The sequence below is a fragment of the Hyla sarda genome, chromosome 2 (assembly GCF_029499605.1).
Source record: "Hyla sarda isolate aHylSar1 chromosome 2, aHylSar1.hap1, whole genome shotgun sequence".
Taxonomy (NCBI): Eukaryota; Metazoa; Chordata; class Amphibia; order Anura; family Hylidae; genus Hyla; species Hyla sarda.
In genome coordinates this window covers 119,981,863-120,000,701 of record NC_079190.1, presented here as the reverse complement: position 1 = coordinate 120,000,701, position 18,839 = coordinate 119,981,863, and the positions used below count along the sequence as shown (strand labels likewise).

Here is an 18,839-nt window from a genome sequence, read left to right as displayed (position 1 = left end):
TTCAGACATACTATAAACTTTGTGTAAAATGTAGACTTATATTTAAAAATTGCTTTATAGAGTGTAAATGTTCTATATATAGAAACATGGAAGATAGTTGGCAGAAAAATACCAGCAGGGCCATTTAATCTGCTTTTTATGTTATTTACTATTTAATTTTATTTTAGGATAAATATATGAATGTCCCAGTCAAGTTTACTTCACATTTATGGATTTATATACATCTGTGTAAACAAATAATTAGTAGAATTGAGGTGAATTGATATAATTCTTAGAGATGTAGATGTAAGTTCTTTGCATTCTAATAATAATAATAATTCATAATTAATTATTATTACTAGAATGTGAAGAACTTAAATCCTGCCTACATATCTAAGAATTATGATTTAGATTTAGAATTATTATTATTATTCCAGCTGTACTTTACCGAGGTTTCAGGAGCCAGGGGAATAAATTGATAGGTTGTGGGAGAACCTGTGATGTAGCATGGAAACTCCTTCTTTGGCCTTTTCAGTCATTGCCAATATTATCAAATTAGACTAAACTTTGTTTAGAGGAGGCATGCCACGTTTAGAGTGGCAATCGGCCGCTACGAGCAGACACACTGCTTCGATGTGCACTCGCACGTGTCCTGGCCGCTCCCCTTGTTCCCTGAGCTAGGCCGAGAGCAGCCACGATGTGTGCGCGTATACTGCGCATGCGTGCGCCAACTCACACATCGCAGTGTGCCTGCTCATAGTGGCGGATTGCCGCTACAAGCAGGTCCATCTGTTAGACATTGTAGGGTCAATTGTCTTTGGATCTGCAGCATAAAATACGCTGTGGATCCGCCCGTGTGAACGAGTGCAGATTTTTGCTGCAGATTTTGCTGCCCATTGACTTCAATGGGCAGAAAAATCTGTAGCAGCAGATCTGCAGCAAAAATAGGCATGTGTGAACCTACCCTAAAGGGGTATTTCAACTATCATGTTGAAAAGGATTATGATCGCAGGAGAAAAATACCCGAGCACTTTACTTGCTTCAGTCCAAGGTGCCACTCCGGTCTCCATTCCCGACATCGCGTAGGGTCCCAGCAATCGAACCTGCTGCAGTTAGACACTTATTCCCTTTCCTGTGGTTAAGGGAATAAGTATTTTAAGTTGAAATGCCCCTTTTAAAAAATATATACTTTTTATTAAAAAATAAATCCATATCGGCGCAACTCTTAACTCCATCCTTGCAGATCCAAAACTCATTGCAACATTGTATTGAACAGATGGTATACCACCCCTTTCCTGTTGGAAATGCAAATATGATACTGGCTGCTTCTTCTACACGTAATGGTTATGCCCAATTGTTAGCGACTTCTGGTCTGATTGATCAAGATTATTTGTAGAGTGGTAGACCATGATATTCCTCTCTCCCCAGTGAAGTGCCTACTGCTCCTTGTACCGGAATCCTACAGGTCTTCAGCTAGATTACTTAAAATCCCCCCTCCTTGACCACCCCGAAGGCTTTTGGTTAAAGCAGCATAAAGTTGTCCCCTTTAAATGCTACAGCAAATCCTGCAAGTGTTTTATATACACACACATATCCAACAAGGAACACTGGGTTATTTAGCTCCCCATAGTGCAACGTTTCGGCATAAAACTGCTTGATAAAGGCAGTTGTGAGCCGAAACGTCGCACTATGGGGAGCTAAATAAACAGCACTCCTATCCAAGAATCTGAGTCTCATTTCTGTGATCTGGAATCTTTTGTATGTATGTATATGTGTATATATGTATATTTGTATTTAATAAATATTAAATAAATAATAGTTATTAAAAATAAAAAAAATATGTACGGTATATTTATTATTACTACATGTACACATTTCTATATTTGTGAATACTGCATGCTCCGTACTGGACGAAGGATCTGTTTCAGACCAGGAACGTGTAGTTTTATGTGCGATCCATGATAAATGCTTTTGCTACGGCATCTAATACTATTGACTTTTTGGCGGAGATGGCTCCAATTGAAGATCCTGTTTTTTTTTTGCATCGCTGTGCTGTTTGTGTTCATCATCATCATTTAGCGGTGAGCTCTTCTCCGTTACTACTAAATCCTAATACCTTCTTGTATCTTTGTCATTCAGACGCAGGTGGATGGGCAGCTTTTCCTGATCAAACATCTTCTCATCATGCGAGAGCAGATTGCTCCTTTTCATACTGAATTCACCATAAAAGAAATTTCCCTGGACCTCAAGAAAACAAGAGGTATTTCTCTTGTGATGTGTGGAGGAGCAGGGCAGGAAGTGATCCTGTGCTGCTCTAGTCCTATATTCCATGAATAGTTTGGTTTTCCTAATATTCACCTCATGTCTTCTGTCATGGTTTTTTTTTTTTTTCCCCACTGATTCACTCTTACAAAGGATAGACGCTCAGATCCTTGCTTCTCCTCCTGTGCTCTGACCACTAGGGTGGCGTACCCTTCCACGTGCAGAATATGAATAATGGAAAATGTCCAGCACCAGGATAGCAGGTAAAAAGTCCAGTTTATTGAGGCATCAAATAAATAACAGGTACAACGGAGCGTAGTCACCTACGGCGACTACGCTCCGTTGTACCTGTTATTTATTTGATGTCTCAATAAACTGGACATTTTACCTGCTATCCCGGTGCTGGACATTTTCCATTTCTCATATTTTCCACTGATAAACCAAGTGTCTATGGCCTCGCCACTGAAGGACATTCACCCTACAGCCTCAAGCTTGATCTGAAATGCAATTATTTATAGTCAATTGGTGACACAGTGGCTCTCCAGACCATGGTTATAGACTACTTTAAATGAGCACTCTCATTAAAACTTTTTGCTATTGCACTCCTTATGGTAAATAAAAATATTTCTAATATACTTTGTTTTAAAAAAATGAAGTTTTCTATGTTTGTGCTTAAAAAAAGCTTAAGAGCACATTTTCCCCCATCTCATACACAGACTTTTGACCGAAGCCCAAACACAGGAAATGCAGCCTGGGGTGCTGAGGGGTGTGTGTCCAACCAACAGAATATGGCAGTTAAGTGTGAGAGGAGCTATGATTGGATGAGGCTGGACCGCCCCTCAGCACTCCAGGCTGCACTTCCTGTGTTTGGGCTTCGGTCCAAAGTCTGTGTATAAGATGGGGGAAAATGTGCTCTTGAGCTTTTTTAAGCACAAATAAAACATAGAAAACTTATATTTTTTTAAACAAAGTATATTAGAAATATTTTTTGTTTACTATAAAGAGTGCAATAGCAAAAATTAGTTTTAATAAGAGTTACTCTTTAAGTGTACTTGAACTGTGCCATTTTATTGAGATCTCCAGATTTCATTATGCCACAAAAATAATAATATATAACCAAAACACACTATGGAGTCATTTACTGAGGTTAAAATAACATTTTTATTATATCCATTTAAAAAGAATATAAAACATGATGGAAGAAACTTCCACAGGGGGGAACTGGAACAAAAGGGCCTCACTGCCTGCTATCACATGTAAACATGGTACAATATGTGCAAATCAAGGGTAAATAAATGCATTGCATACATAGTGAATGGGCAATAGCCTCTAATTGTATATAAGTGCAAGCATCAGGTACAAACCCAACAATAGAGGATTTACAAAAAGTGCAAGGAAGTGGAGCAGGAGTGATGCCACCCCAACGTACGTTTCGGTACTGTCCTTCGTCCTGGGGTGTTGGGTTTGTACCTGATGCTTGCACTTATATACAATTAGAGGCTTTTGCCCATTCACTATGTATGCAATGTATTCCTTTACCCTTGATTTGCACATATTGTACCATGTTTACATGTGATAGCAGGCAGTGATGCCCTTTTGTTCCAGTTCCCCCATGTGGGAGTTTCTTCCTTCATGTTTTATATTCTTTTTAAATGGATTTAATAAAAATGTTATTTTAACCTCAGTAAATGACTCCATAGTGTTTTGGCTATACATTTTGTGCAGGAGGTCATATATGAAGCCCTTAATCTAGTTTGTTCCTCATGATATACCATAAATTGTAGAGATTTGTATACAAAAAACCCTGTATTTGTTTATGGCAACAATTGTAGGAATTCCTCTAGAATTTTTTGCTATTTTATTTAACACAAAAATAATAATCTAGATTAACTATTGCAAATGTGCCAGAATTCTGGTGAACTTTGCACCAAAATCTTAAGCCACATTTATTATGAATTTTAGACCCCATTTAGAAATGTTTCTGTCATTTTCGGTCCATGGAAAGTGGTTAAGTAGCCTGAATGCACAAAAATATGCCAGAATTCTCGGGCATGATTCTGGTTTAAAGTAAGCCAATAAATATATGATCTAACCTAGGACTAGACAGTGTTCAGACTTTGATAAATCTGGTGCATTTTAAGACAGTCTTAAAGTTTTCACTAAACATTTAGTTTTAGTAAATCTGGGCCTGTGAACGTAACCATAATCTTGTTCTTCAGTTTGTGGTATGTTAGAATGTGTGCACACTGCCGTCATGGTTCTGTAATGTGTCTGTTGCGCCTAACTGGCAGAAAAGAAAAATCAGCTGTGCTATTCTGATATGGAGATCAGGCAGACCCATAAAAACACAATTGGATGTGCAAGGATCCATTACAAAACAGATCCCTTATTTTGTAAAAATAAAGCCTGTGATGTCAGTATGAACAGATCATTACTTCAGAAGTGTAGTATCTTAAATGACTGTAAACTGTTTGTTAAAGTACTAATAGTGTGGTGTTCAAGGTTAAAAATAGTGTGTTTTCTTACCTTTTGGGTTGGCAGGAAATTTTCTATTAAATGGAGTTTCCAATGAAAAAGAAATGAGAAATAGAATTGTCTTTTAAATGAAATTAATATAATTTTTTTTGTCCTGTGTTATACTAGCTTTTGCTAATACCTTCACTGATAAAATACTGACTACTGTGTTCTTCTGCTGGTTGTGCTGTGATTGCTACTTCCCCATCTGACACTATTCTAGGTGTTAAAATATTCAACTCAAAATACCCCATTAAAGAGGACTTATGGCCATCCTCCAACAATTAAATAGCTTAACCCCTTAAGGACGCAGGACGTAAATGTACGTCCTGGTGAGGTGGTACTTAACGCACCAGGACGTACATTTACGTCCTGTGCATAACCGCGGGCATCGGAGCGATGCCCGTGTCATGCGCGGCTGATCGCAGCCAGGGACCCGCCGGCAATGGCCGACGCCCGCGATCTCGCGGGCGTCCGCCATTAACCCCTCAGGTGCCGGGATCAATACAGATCCCGGCATCTGCGGCAGTGCGCGATTTGAATGAATGATCGGATCGCCCGCAGTGCTGCTGCGGGGATCCGATCATTCATAACTCCGCACGGAGGTCCCCTCTCCTTCCTCCGTCCGGCTCCTGGCGTCTCCTGCTCTGGTCTGTGATCGAGCAGACCAGAGCAGGAGATGACCGATAATACTGATCTGTTCTATGTCCTATACATAGAACAGATCAGTATTAGCAATCATGGTATTGCTATGAATAGTCCCCTATGGGGACTATTCAAGTGTAAAAAAAAATGTAAAAGTAAAAAAAAAGTGAAAAATCCCCTCCCCCAATAAAAAAGTAAAACGTCCGTTTTTTCCTATTTTACCCCCAAAAAGCGTAAAAAATTTTTTTTATAGACATATTTGGTATCGCCGCGTGCATAAATGTCCGAACTATTAAAATCAAATGTTAATGATCCCGTACGGTGAACGGCGTGAACGAAAAAAAAAAATAAAAGTCCAAAATTCCTACTTTTTTAATACATTTTATTAAAAAAAAAATTATAAAAAATGTATTAAAAGTTTTTTATATGCAAATGTGGTATAAAAAAAAAAGTACAGATCATGGCGCAAAAAATGAGCCCCCATACCGCCTCTTATACGGAAAAATAAAAAAGTTAGGTCATCAAAATAAAGGGATTATAAACGTACTAATTTGGTTAAAAAGTTTGTGATTTTTTTTAAGCGCAACAATAATAGAAAAGTATGTAATAATGGGTATCATTTTAATCGTATTGACCCTCAGAATAAAGAACACACGTCATTTTTACCATAAATTGTACGGCGTGAAAACGAAACCTTCCAAAATTAGCAAAATTGCGTTTTTCGTTTTAATTTCCCCACAAAAAGTGTTTTTTGGTTGCGCTATACATTTTATGATATAATAAGTTATGTCATTACAAAGGACAACTGGTCGCACAAAAAACAAGCCCTCATACTAGTCTGTGGATGAAAATATAAAAGAGTTATGATTTTTAGAAGGCGAGGAGGAAAAAATGAAAACGTAAAAATTAAATTGTCTGAGTCCTTAAGGCCAAAATGGGCTGAGTCCTTAAGGGGTTAAGGTGCTCTGATCACACACCTTTTCACAGTATCTTCATATCCTCTCTTATTCCTGAGATGTGGGTTTATAAAAATAAAAAAAATTGGAGTGACTGTCAGGTGATGGGCATGATTATACAATCAGGGGTGTGAATGCCTATCCAAAGGATAGGGGATAAGATAAGTTCCCCGCCGCTGGGGAACCCTGCAATCTCTCATGCAGCACTCACGTGTGTGAGCTGCACGCAGCGCTGGAGGCTCCAAGTCTGAAACCTCACGACCACAGGGCCGGAGTATCGTGACGTCACGACTCCGCGCACTCCCCCCCCGAGATGTCACGCCCCGCCCACTCAATGCAAGTCTATAGGAGGGGGCATACTCCAGCCCTGTGGTTATACACCCCCTCTCATAGACTTGCATTGAGGGGGTGGGGTGTTACATCACACGGGGTTGGCGTCGTGACGTCGCCATACTCCAGCCCTGTGGTCATGAGGCTGCAGACTCTGAGCCTCCAGCACTGCATGCAGCTCACACAAGTGGGTCCTACATGAGAGATTGCGGGGGTCCCCAGTGGCGAGACCCCACGATCGGACATCTTATCCCCTATCCTTTGGATAGGGGATAAGATTTCTTAGGGCTGGAGAACCCCTTTAATGTCACCCCCATCTGACTGATTCTCTGAATTGCCCGGCAAACTATAAACCCTTATATCTTAACAATAGGTGGGTGTATCAAGAAACTGTAGGGGTTATCCAGTGAAAAGCTGTGTGCCCATGCATGGTAATAAAATTTACAAAAAAAGCTTATACACCCCTCCTTCCCCTGTCAGGCTTCAGTATCAGGGCGTCCTGTCCGCTGACACTTCGCTTTTTGGAGCATCAGTTCGTAATGTCTGCAGCTGATGTAGCTCACAGTGCCGCTAAGCCAATCCCTGGCCACAGCTATGTCCCGCCCCAGTCAGTGATTGGTGGAGCGATATACACTGGGAGCTACATCAGCTGCAAACTATACAAACCGTCCGCAAACGGGAAGCCCCGATACCAGAGCCCGGCAGGAAGCGGAGGATGTATGTATAAGCTTTTTTTTTTATTTTAATGCCAAACCTGGGCACATAGCTTTAAAAGTTTTCACTTGATTTAACCCCTTTAATGATAATGCCCATTTTTGGGGGGTTGGCCATGTGTCCTCTGTTAATCTGCAAGATGTCTGCAGTTTGTAGCCATATGTCTAGAAATGAATACAATGAATGAATAAATTGAGGAATAGGAACATCCCTAAAACAGAGAAGCACATTTTAGAGCAAACAGTTGTTTTCTAATGCAGGTTTACAAATGGGTGGATTGCAAACATTTAATTGGTTATTATATACTGTATGCCTTTTTTATATAGAAATGTAGCTATATTCAGTGGCAAGTCCATATCCTACAGAATATATATACTTTTGATGTTTCGTTTATGTCCACAAATTGTCTCCTCTGCATGGAGTCTTAACTCTACCTTTTAAATGGGTTATCCAGCAATAGATAAAAACTGAACCAATTCCTTCCAAAAACAGCACCACACCTGTCCTCAGGTTGTGTGTGGTATTTCAACTTACTTGAAATTTACTTTACCCAACTGGCAGACAAAAGTGGTGCAGATTTTTGAAGAAATCGGCTCTGCTTTTTCTAATGCTGGAGTGCCCCTTTAATCCTTGTGTAAATGAATAATGGTAGTTTATAGGTTTTCACCCACTTTTGGTCATACTGCTATGTTTGTGATTTCTAGATGCTGCATTTAAAATTCTTCACCCAAAGACTGTCACCCGCTTTTTCAGGCTGAACAGCAATAATGCCATCCTCGAGTTCTTACTCCAGGTATCTTGTAGCTTCTTATTCTATTGTACAGTATGTTATAGTTCTGTATTGGTTGTACATGGATATTGTAGTAAGAGTGAGGTTTACCCTTCAGGGAACGCCGGAAATAAAAGAACATTACATTGACTCAAAGAAAGATGTTGACCGACATCTCAAGGCAGCTTGTGAGCAGTTTATTCAGCAGCAGAGCAAGATCTTTGTGGAGCCCTTAGAGGATTTCATGTCAAAGGTAAAGTAACATTTGGTTTCAGTCCATAGATTACGTTCCTCTTGATGTCATCCAATCCAATATTTTATAATGTACAGAGTGGAATGTGCTTAACTCAATTAAAGGAAATTGTGCATCATGTAGAGAGGTCCTTATCAGTCATTGGAAAAAGAACATCACCGTTACTTCCATTAAGTTACGGGAAGACCTCCTGCACAGTTTAATGGACCGATTACAGGACTAAAAATACTCTTAATTCTCACTGTTAAAGTACTTACTGTTCCTTTCTTGAGAAAACTTCATGAGCAATGCAGCTATATATGTGAATACATTCCCTCTACCCTCTTAGACCAGCTGGAGGTCTTTTAAAAATCTTTCACTTACACTTTTGCCTGAGTTGCGTGTCTCCCTTTTTAAAGGGGTACTCCGCTGCTCAGTGTGACGACAGCCCCGCCCCATCATGACATCACTCCCCGCCCCCTCAATGCAAGTCTATGGGAGGAGGTGTAATTTTAAGGGCATAACTCAGTTAGGAATGATGAATTATGGTCATAAAAAAATTATATATTTCTATTCATTTTTAAAAGTATGACCCTATGAATTGCAGAGAAATATATTCGATACAATTCACATCTGAGCCGACTCATATAGGAAAAAAAAGTAGATCACTCTGTAAGAGAGAACCTCATGATATCAAGACGGGCAATATCTCATTTCTAGATCTATGAATTTGGAATCCTAAATTACACTCCGCCCTCTTCCAACAACTACACATCACACAATCCTGGTAATGGGCACACTCCATCTAAGGATGTATAACAGGGAGGTTAAATGTATCCCTCCACCCATTACACATCACACTTGACTTTGGTAAGAAATCTTGAAGACAAAGCACACAGAAATATGATCTGCTGTGCAGTATATTTTGGCAGAAAACTTGTAATCAAGTTAGCCTAGAGAATTGAGTTTTTATCCTCTAAAGCAGTAGTTTAATGGTCTGAGATCGAGCAGACCAGAGCAGAAGGTCACCGAAAACACTGATCTGTTCTATGTCCTATACATAGAACAGATCAGTATTAGCAATCATGGTATTGCTCCAATCCTCGCCCCTGCTCCCGTTCTAGGACGCGAGGGTGGCGTATCCTTCCACAGGCAAACTGCAAACAGAAGAAAATGTCCAGCACCAGGAAGGCAGGTAAAACTTCTAGTTTATTGAGTCATCAGGATAAAACGGGTACACAGGAGCGTATTCACATATGCGTTTCGGGCTCTGGCGCCCTTAGTCATGGTTTCAAGCCATGGCTAAGGGTGCCAGAGCCCGAAACGCGTAGGTGACCGCTCCTGTGTACCAGTTTTATCCTGATGCCTCAATAAACTAGAAGTTTTGCCTGCCTTCCTGGTGCTGGACACTTTCTTCTGTTTGCTTTAATGCTTAATATGGATCTAGAGAACAGATTCTTCTGCAGTTAGAATCCGGAATACAAAACATCCTAAGTTTACAATCTCAATATAGAGCTAATTGACTAATTATTCTATTCCCCCAATATAAATGTTATAGTTTCATCCACATCTCCAAATTAGTCTTAAACAAATGGAATACCATTTTACATCTTACCAGTCCTGTGGCATCTCCTTTCTTCTGCCTTGAAAGCTAGGTACATGGCATCATCCTGGGAAGCCTTCGCCCTGTTACCATGTGGGCATCTCAAGTGAGGCCTGGCTGGATGAAAGCCTTCCCCTTGGCTTTTCATGGATGTGTTTCCTAATTAGCTTTCCTAAAGATGTAAATAAGTCCTGAAGATTATATAAGATTTCTCTATAATGGACTACATCCAAGATCTATCAGAGTATATGAACTCTGTCTTAAGATCTGGCAAAGTATGCAGAAGAAGGTTTTCTTTGTCTTTCTGTTTTTTTTTTCTGCCCAACATTTGGTTTAAACAGACTTTCTAATCAGTTAGACACACCTCCTAAATTGGAGTTCGCCGATGAATAAATGTTATCATTAGGAGTCTATTGTAGACACAGATCTACCCCTTCACACTGCCTGTCTAATTTACACTCTTGCTCCAAATTTACAAAAGTTGTGCACGCCGTTTGATAAATTTTGTGCAAATATAGAAACACCCCTACTCTACCGTACACCACTTCTCTATCTCACACTTCAAAGAGCTGTGGCATTTTCCCGCTGTACACTGCTCACATAGCTAGAAGTGTGTGCCGAAGAAAACTCTGCACAATAGTAAAATCATAAATCTTTATAAAGTACACAGAATGTCTGGGCTTAAAAAGTATGTAATTTTGCTAAACAATATGTCCCCTTACCTCTTTATCAGTGTTTGCCACCAAGAATGCCTCCAAGTGTTGCAAAACTTGACAAGCTGGGAGTTGCAGTTTTGCAAAAGCTGGAGGCACCCTGGTTGGTAAACACTGTGTACATGTACCAGAGCTGAGTGTGTGATCATGTAGCAGACATTAGTGTGCAGCATGTGTATGGAGCAGTGCTGAATGTGTGATTATGTGTATGGATTACCACGCACACACTCAGCTTTGCTGAATACCCATAATCACACAGTCAGCTCTGCTGCATACACCCGATCACGCACTCTGACTGTGTGTATTCAGCAGAGCTGAGTGCGTGATCGGGCGTATGCAGCAGAGCTGACTGTGTGATTATGTGTATGCAGCAAAGCGGAGTGTATGCGTGGTCATCCATACACATAATCACACATTCAGCACTGCTCCATACACATGCCGCACACTGTCAGCTACATGTACATGATCACACACTCAGCTCTGCTGCATACACACAATCATGCACTCAGCTCTGCTGCATACACACGATCGCACATTCAGCTCTGCTGCATACACATAATCACACACTCAGCTCTGCTGCATACACACAGTCACACACTCAGCTCTGCTGCATACACACAAAATCATACATAGACCTAACAGCCATACTTCCTTCTTCCTTCCTTGCACATACAGTGGTATTCTTAGCTGTATGGTCACCATGGTTACCGCTGCGGAATCTGTATGCGCTATATAAATAAATAAATAAAATAAATAAATTACACAGGTGCAATCTCCTGCACTCATCAAGAACAGGAGTTTGACTTTTACACAGTTCTATAGATCTACAGTCTGCACATATCTGAGTCTAATCTAAATATGTATTACATACCGCTGGACTTATTCTTATAACATTTGCGCAATAAAATCTGGACTGGCGCAAAATTTGTATGTGTAAAGTGAAAAGACGCAGTTGATAAATCTATGTCCACGACATAATCGGCTCTACCATCCCTAATGATTTATAAATCCACTTGTAAAGTTCTATCAAAAATTTCGCAAAAAAGATTGAATGAAAGAAGATGAATGAAAAAAGCAATCTAATTGGTTGCTATAGGCAATCAGCAACTTATGAACAAGAGATAAGCTTTTAGACAGCAAAGCAATTAAAACTTAGACTTTAGGCATCCTCCCAGACAATTTGGGGTCTAGTTAAAACATTCTCAAACTATGGATTATGCCTGGAGATAGTACACACTCCTTGACTTTGAACATCTGAATTTGCAGATCTTCCCACACTGATAGAAACACAGTACCATAGTTCACACCAATTAAGTTAGAATATACAGTCATGGCCGTAAATGTTTGCACCCATGAAATGTTTCTAGAAAATTAAGTGTTTCTCACAGAAAAGAATTGCAGTAACACATTTTTTGTTATACACATGTTTATTCCCTTTGTGTGTATTGGTACCCCTTTAAAAAATGGAGGAAAAAAAGCTAATTGGACATAATGTCACACCAAACTCCAAAAATGGGTTGGAAAAATTATTGGCACCCTTAACTTAATATTTGGTTGCACACCCTTTAGAAAACATAACTGAAACCAGTTGCTTCCTATAACCATCAATAAGCTTCTTATACCTCTCAGCTGGAATATTGGACCACTCTTCGCAAATTGCTCCAGGTCTCTCTAATTGGAAGGACACCTTTTCCCTACAGCAATTTTAAGATCTCGCCACAGGTGTTCAATGGGATTTAGATCTGGACTCATTGCTGGCCACTTCACGCTTTGTTGCCATCCATTTCTGGGTGCTTTTTGTCATATGTTTGGGGTCATTGTCCTGCTGGAAGTCCCAAGATCTCGGACGCAAACCCAGCTTTCTGACACTGGGCTGTACAGTGCGACCAAAAATTTGTTGGTAATCCTCAGATTTCATGATGCCTTCCACACATTCAAGGCACCCAGTGCCAGAGGCAGCAAAACAACCCCAAAACATCATTTAAACTCCACCATATTTCACTGTAGGTACTGTGTTCTCTTCTTTGTAGGCCTCATTCTGTTTTCGGTAAACAGTAGAATGATGTGCTTCACCAAAAAGCTCTATCTTGGTTTTATCTGTCCACAAGACGTTTTCCCAGAAGGATTTTGGCTTACTCAAGTTCATTTTAGCAAAATAGAGTCTTGCCTTTTTATGTCTGTGTGTCAGCATTGGGGTCCTCCTGGGTCTCCTGCCATAGCTTTCATTTCATTTAAATGTCGACAGATAGTTCGCACTATAAATTATCAGAAAATTACTAAACGGGAGTGCTACAATGTGAAAAAAAACTAAGCACACACACACAAAAAAAATAATATATAAACATTTTTTTAAATAAAAAAAATAATAGAATTTTCCATAAAATAAGAGGCACTCATCTGGTGTGAGCAGTGAGTCCCATTGATATAGGATCCACTGCAAACACCACCAGGGTCAGGTTGGTATATATAGATATGTAGAAAGTATATCTCCACCAGGGTAGGTATCCAGTTGTGGTTGGAGAGCGTCAGGGTATAGATCCGGATGGACTTCAAGTGCAGCCGTGTAAGCAATATTGGAGGGAAATAAAAGTGACAAGCGCTCAAGAGGACATCGATAACATTTTAGGGAGACAAGTGCAATAAAAACGAGTCTATAACTTACTCCACGTTGGGGGGATGTAAAATGAATTCACATACCCCCATCCAGGATAGCGTGTAGTATAGGTTGAATTCCTTCAATCAGTGGTATGAACATAGGGATGGGTCTGCGGCATATTTTTCATGTAGTTTAATAGCGACACATTTCTGAAGTTGTTAAGGCTTCCGCCACCTCCTTCATCAGGCACAACATTAATAGGATTGACAGTTTATATACATATAAGGAAATTACTTACCGGATGCTTCACCGTCGCTCTCCGCGCTCCATCCAGTGCCCGGCATCCCTCTATGCTTCCAGTGTAGTCACATGATTCGCGCTCCTTCAAACGCGTAACGTCTGGCATGCGTTAGGTCACCTGACCCGCCAGGCGTTTCACCGACATCACTTCCTGTAACCACGGTTGTCTGTTCCATTTGCACAACATCATGTGAAATTGATTTTCAATCAGTGTTGCTTCCTGAGTGGACAGTGTGATTTCACAGAAGTGTCATTGACTCAGAGTTACACTGTGTTGGTTAAGTGTTCCCTTTATTTTTTTTGAGTAGTGTATATGTATGTTTGATGTCACTTAAAGGGTTACTCCGGTGCTTACACATCTTATCCCCTATCCAAAGGATAGGGGATAAGATGCCTGATCGCTCCGCCCCTCAATGCAAGCCTACGGGAGGCAATACCATATCATATTGCATCTAATAATATTATTGCTTTGTCACAGTATTAAGGACTCATGTAGACACCCATACAAATATATATTGCCGCTAACCACTCAAGATCGGCATGAAATCTGCTGTGCTTGAAAAACATCCAGAAAAACAGTTCCCCATTAAATTGTATTGAATTCAGTATGAAAACAGTTGTGTATTTATGGCTATAACTATAACAGTTGTGAAAGTAAATGTAAGGGACTTGTTTTGTTCACAAGGGTGTAATAAACTAAACAAGCGCCTAATTAGCAAAAAAAATAAATTTGGGACTTAATATTCTTTCAAAAATTTGTTACACTGCTGACTATTTGTGACCTTATCAGAATACTATTTAAACTACAGCCAATAGTTTGATAATTTGTGATGTCACAGTAATTTTATTAAAGGGGTTATCCAGTAAAAGCAACTTATCCCCTGGGCCCCGTACAGGAGAACTGGGCCCCGTACAGGAAGTCATAAAGGTGGGTCCCGGGGGTCAGACCCCCCCCCCCCATGATTTGACACATCCCCTATCTTGTGGAAATTGGATAAGTTGTTTTTCACTGGACAACCCATTAAACCACAACTAAAAATTACAGATGGCAACTCCACTGTAATATAAGGTTATACAATTGCAAATATATACTGTTCATTATGTACTGTGACACTGTACTTTACTATAGCCAATAAGTTTCTGATGTCCCACTGATATTGTATTATAATATACTGTACTACAGCTAACAGTTTGGTTAATTTAAAAGGGTACTCCGCTGCTCAACGTTTGGAAGAAACTGTTCCGAATGCTCGAGCCAGCGCTGGAAGCTTGTGACGTTATAGCCCCGCCCCTCATGATGTCACGCCCCGCCCCCTCTATGTAAGTCTATGGGAGGGAGTGTAACGCCCCCTCCCATAGACTTGTATTGAGGGGTCGGGGCGTGACGTCATGAGGGGGCGGGACTATGACATCACAAGCTCCTGGCACTGGCTCTAGCGTTCGGAATGGTTCCAAATGCTGAGCAGCGGAGTACCCCATTAAGGCAATTAAAGTAAAGTATTTTTCTGAAGGTTATGGCAATGTACACTAGCAAAAGAACAAAAACAACTGCAGCCAGTAATCTGCCACGCCCCCTCCGATAGCTTGCATTGAGGGGCGGGGCTACGACGTCACGAGCTCCCAGCGCCGACTTCAGCGTTCGGAAAAGTTTGTTCCAAATGCTGAGCAGCGGAGTACCCCTTTTAAAGGGGTACTCCAGTAGAAACCTTTTTTATTTTTTTATTTATTTTTTTTAAATCAACTGGTGCCAAAAAGTTCAACAGATTTGTAAATTACTTCTATTAAAAAATCTTAAGCCTTCCAGTAATTATTAGCTGCTGAATACTACAGAGGAAATTATTTTCTTTTTTGAACACAGTGCTCTCTGCTGACATCATGACCACAGTGCTCTCTGCTGACATCTCTGTCCCTTTTAGGAACTGTCCAGAGCAGCATATGTTTTCTTTGGGGATTTTCTCCTACTCTGGACAGTTCTTAAAATGGACAGAGGTGCCAACAGAGAGCTCTGTGTTCCAAAGAGGAAAGAATTTCTTCTGCATTTTTCAGCACCTAATAAGTACTGGAAGGATTAAGATTTTTTTAATAGAAGTAATTTACAAATCTGTTTAACTTTCTGGCCCCAGTTTATGGGAAGAAAAAAAAAGTTTTCCACTGGAGTACCCCTTTAATAATACATTATCAATGACAGCACAAAGCTTGCTATATCACAGGAATCTGGTTGTGATGTCACAGGAAACCTACATCATGCCACCTCTATATTGCTGCCTTTTTACTTCACATAAGTGCTGTATTGTGCTTTAGCTTAAAAGCTGGTCATGGAAATGTCACACAAATACTGTACTGTACTGTGTGAGTTTACACAATGTAAAATGTAAACAAAAAAGTGTATAGAAAAGCAGCCGTCAGTGCACACACTGGCACAGATTTACTAAAATTGTCTGGTTTTAAACATCCCTGCACAATGCAGTGTTACTTCACATTTCCTCAGCTGTACTAGCAGACTACTTGTTGGTTATTGTATTTTTTGGTTTTTGATGTGTTCCTCTCCGCGTTCAATTGCAACATTATGGGACAGTTTGCACCAAATTGCACACATGATGTCAATAAAAGGGTGTAATTCCAATGTTGGAATGAACTTTTTGTAAACAATGGCCCTGATTTTTTTTTAAACAATTATTTATTTTTGCTTTTTATATTTCAACAAATGTTACAAACATGAAATGGAGGAGTGCAAAATAGAATAAGGGTTACAGTATAAATTCCGTATAATACTTTGCATCACATGTGGTTAAATGTTTGTTCACATATTTATTAATACTTCAGGAACAATATTAAAATGAACATCAAAACGTGTGAGAGAAAAACGGGAGCGTTTTTGTACATAACAACCAGTGAAGTAAATGGGTAGTAAAATCAGCTGCACATAATATGCAGCAGATCCTGTACATGTGAACATTCCCCTAAGGGTACATTTACACAGGTGGGTTACCTGCCAGTTTCCGACTCACGCTATTCTGATTGTGACTTTATATCACTGTGACATCACGTGTCAGATTAATAGCTGTAGTTTCATATCTGATCTCACAGCTAATAGATAAATAGCTGTCGTATATAATACAGTAACACGGTGACACCACAGCCAGAAAATTGCTGCTGTACTTCTGTTGTGAATTAACCCTTTTGTTTAAGTGATTTTCCACGCTTTTGAGCTGACGTTTGTTGATGTAATAGTCTCCAGTTAACACCAGAGGGCAGTCTCCTGCTTTAGTATGATTACAATCCTACTGCTAACACAATAAAACGTGAATGTGTCCATTGTATATGTTCCTCTTAATAATATTGGGTTATCATTTTTATGTGCATTATTTTTTCAAATATTTACCTGTATTTTTGTGTAGTGTTATACTATTAGTAAGTAAAAAGCTAACTTGCAAAAACGTAACAAAAACTATTTTACTACAATTTTACAACAAATTCTTTATTCCCCTATCTCTGCACCCCTCCACTCTCCAGTCTATAGCCTTAGCTTTAGGAATGTGCATCTATCTTTCTGTTTTCATCTTTCATGTTATAGTTACTGACTATATTCTGTTGTCTTAAGGAAACATTGCTCAGTGAATCTCTCACTATGCCATTCACTGAAAATGCCTGTGCATGCCATAAAATGATCCTAGTAGGACCACTTCGGCACTGAAGTAGTGCCTCTCCCATCACCTTGACTCACTCGCTCTTATCTCCCTGTCTGTCAGTCTACTCACTTGCTGTCTGCTTCATAATCGTACCTTATGTTTTATTTTTATTTTTTAACTTCCGACATGCCTTGGTGACATATCAAAAGTTTTGATCGGTGGATGTTGGGGTGCTGAGATCTCCACCATTCCCTAAAAGAAATAGAAAGCAGTGCTCGGCTGAGCGTCGTATCTGTTCCTTTCTTATTGTCACCACTCGGCTCTGCTCTGTTGGTTGTGCAAGCAATGTACGGGTTAGCTGAAATCAACCAGACCAAAACTGAGCTGTGACCTAAATTGATTCTACAATAAATTGATGTTACTTTATGAATCAGTATTAAAGAGTACATCTCATGATCTTGGTAAGTTTTATAATCCTCCCAGTTTACTGCCCCCGTCATCTGAAGCCATACAGGGAAGAACCTCCTCCCTCACTCTGCTACACAGCCCAGAGCAGTTCAGTGTGTGAGATGAGCTATGATTGGCTAAGACTGCGCCCCCCCCCCCCCCCCTCTTCAGCACTCCAGACTGCATTTCCTGGTTTTGGACTTCTGCCAGGCCTAGCAGGAATCCAAAGTCTGTGCACACAATGGGGGAAAATGTTCTTTGGACAAGTAGGGAGCAGCTTTTTTTTTTTAAACACAAATAAAACTTCTTCTTTTTTTTTTTAAACAAAGTATATTAGAAAGTTTTTTTTTTTAAATTTACCATAAGGAGTGCAATAGCAAAAATGAGTGCCAGTTTAATATCACCTGACACCCAAGTTGGTATGTAAAAGGGAAATAATAGACGTAACACTAATTATTTTCCTGTTGGTAGGTGACTGCATTGAAGACCATGGCCAACCAAGGTGGACCCAAATACAGCCTATCACAACAGCCATGGGCACAGCCAGGTTTGTCATATATTTTCTTCAGTAAAAATCCTTTATCAGAAATATATGTATAATCTGTCCATCAATATTTTGCTACTTGATTGATTTTTCAGTGACATTTTGAATTATAAAAAAAGAAAAAAAACATGAAAACAAAAACAGCAACAATGATGATTGATTTACGTAGCTCTTGACTGAGATCTACACAATGTTCATAAAGAATTTAGTTTGGTTAAAGAAGAACCTCTGAGAACGCTGAGGAATTATCCCCCTCCCTCTTCTCTTGTCTTCTAAATTATCTTTTACCTTCTGGCTTTATTCCCAACTAGAAGTGACACTTAACCAGGCTTTTGTGATTTTCCACTGTGTTCTCTAAATAATGGAAAACATTACAGAAATACAAATGATATTGCTAGACTTTTCTAGAAAATGTGACTCATGAAAGTGTATAGAGATTTGGGTGAGAATTTTATTAGTTGGCCTGTGGTATCATTAACTTGTAAGTATTTACTTTTTGTTTTGCTTTAATAAATGAGGTTTTATTGAGTTTTCAACCAACCGTTGCACAATAACTTGCATATTTTTCCATCAAATATAATACATAATGAAATACTACTACTTAGA

At 39.6% G+C, this 18,839-nt stretch overlaps 1 protein-coding gene across 2 annotated transcripts in view; it reads left to right on the top strand.

Moving 5' to 3' along the window:
* Positions 1-18,839, top strand: part of COG3 (component of oligomeric golgi complex 3) — a 108,986-nt gene that overhangs the window by 78,986 nt on the left and 11,161 nt on the right. For both annotated transcript variants that reach the window (XM_056555415.1, XM_056555413.1), the window contains exons 17-20: positions 2,119-2,239; positions 8,105-8,193; positions 8,288-8,422; positions 18,161-18,236. In XM_056555415.1, the coding sequence (XP_056411390.1) occupies positions 2,119-2,239; positions 8,105-8,193; positions 8,288-8,422; positions 18,161-18,236 (421 nt within the window). The remainder of the gene's footprint in view (positions 1-2,118; positions 2,240-8,104; positions 8,194-8,287; positions 8,423-18,160; positions 18,237-18,839) is intronic.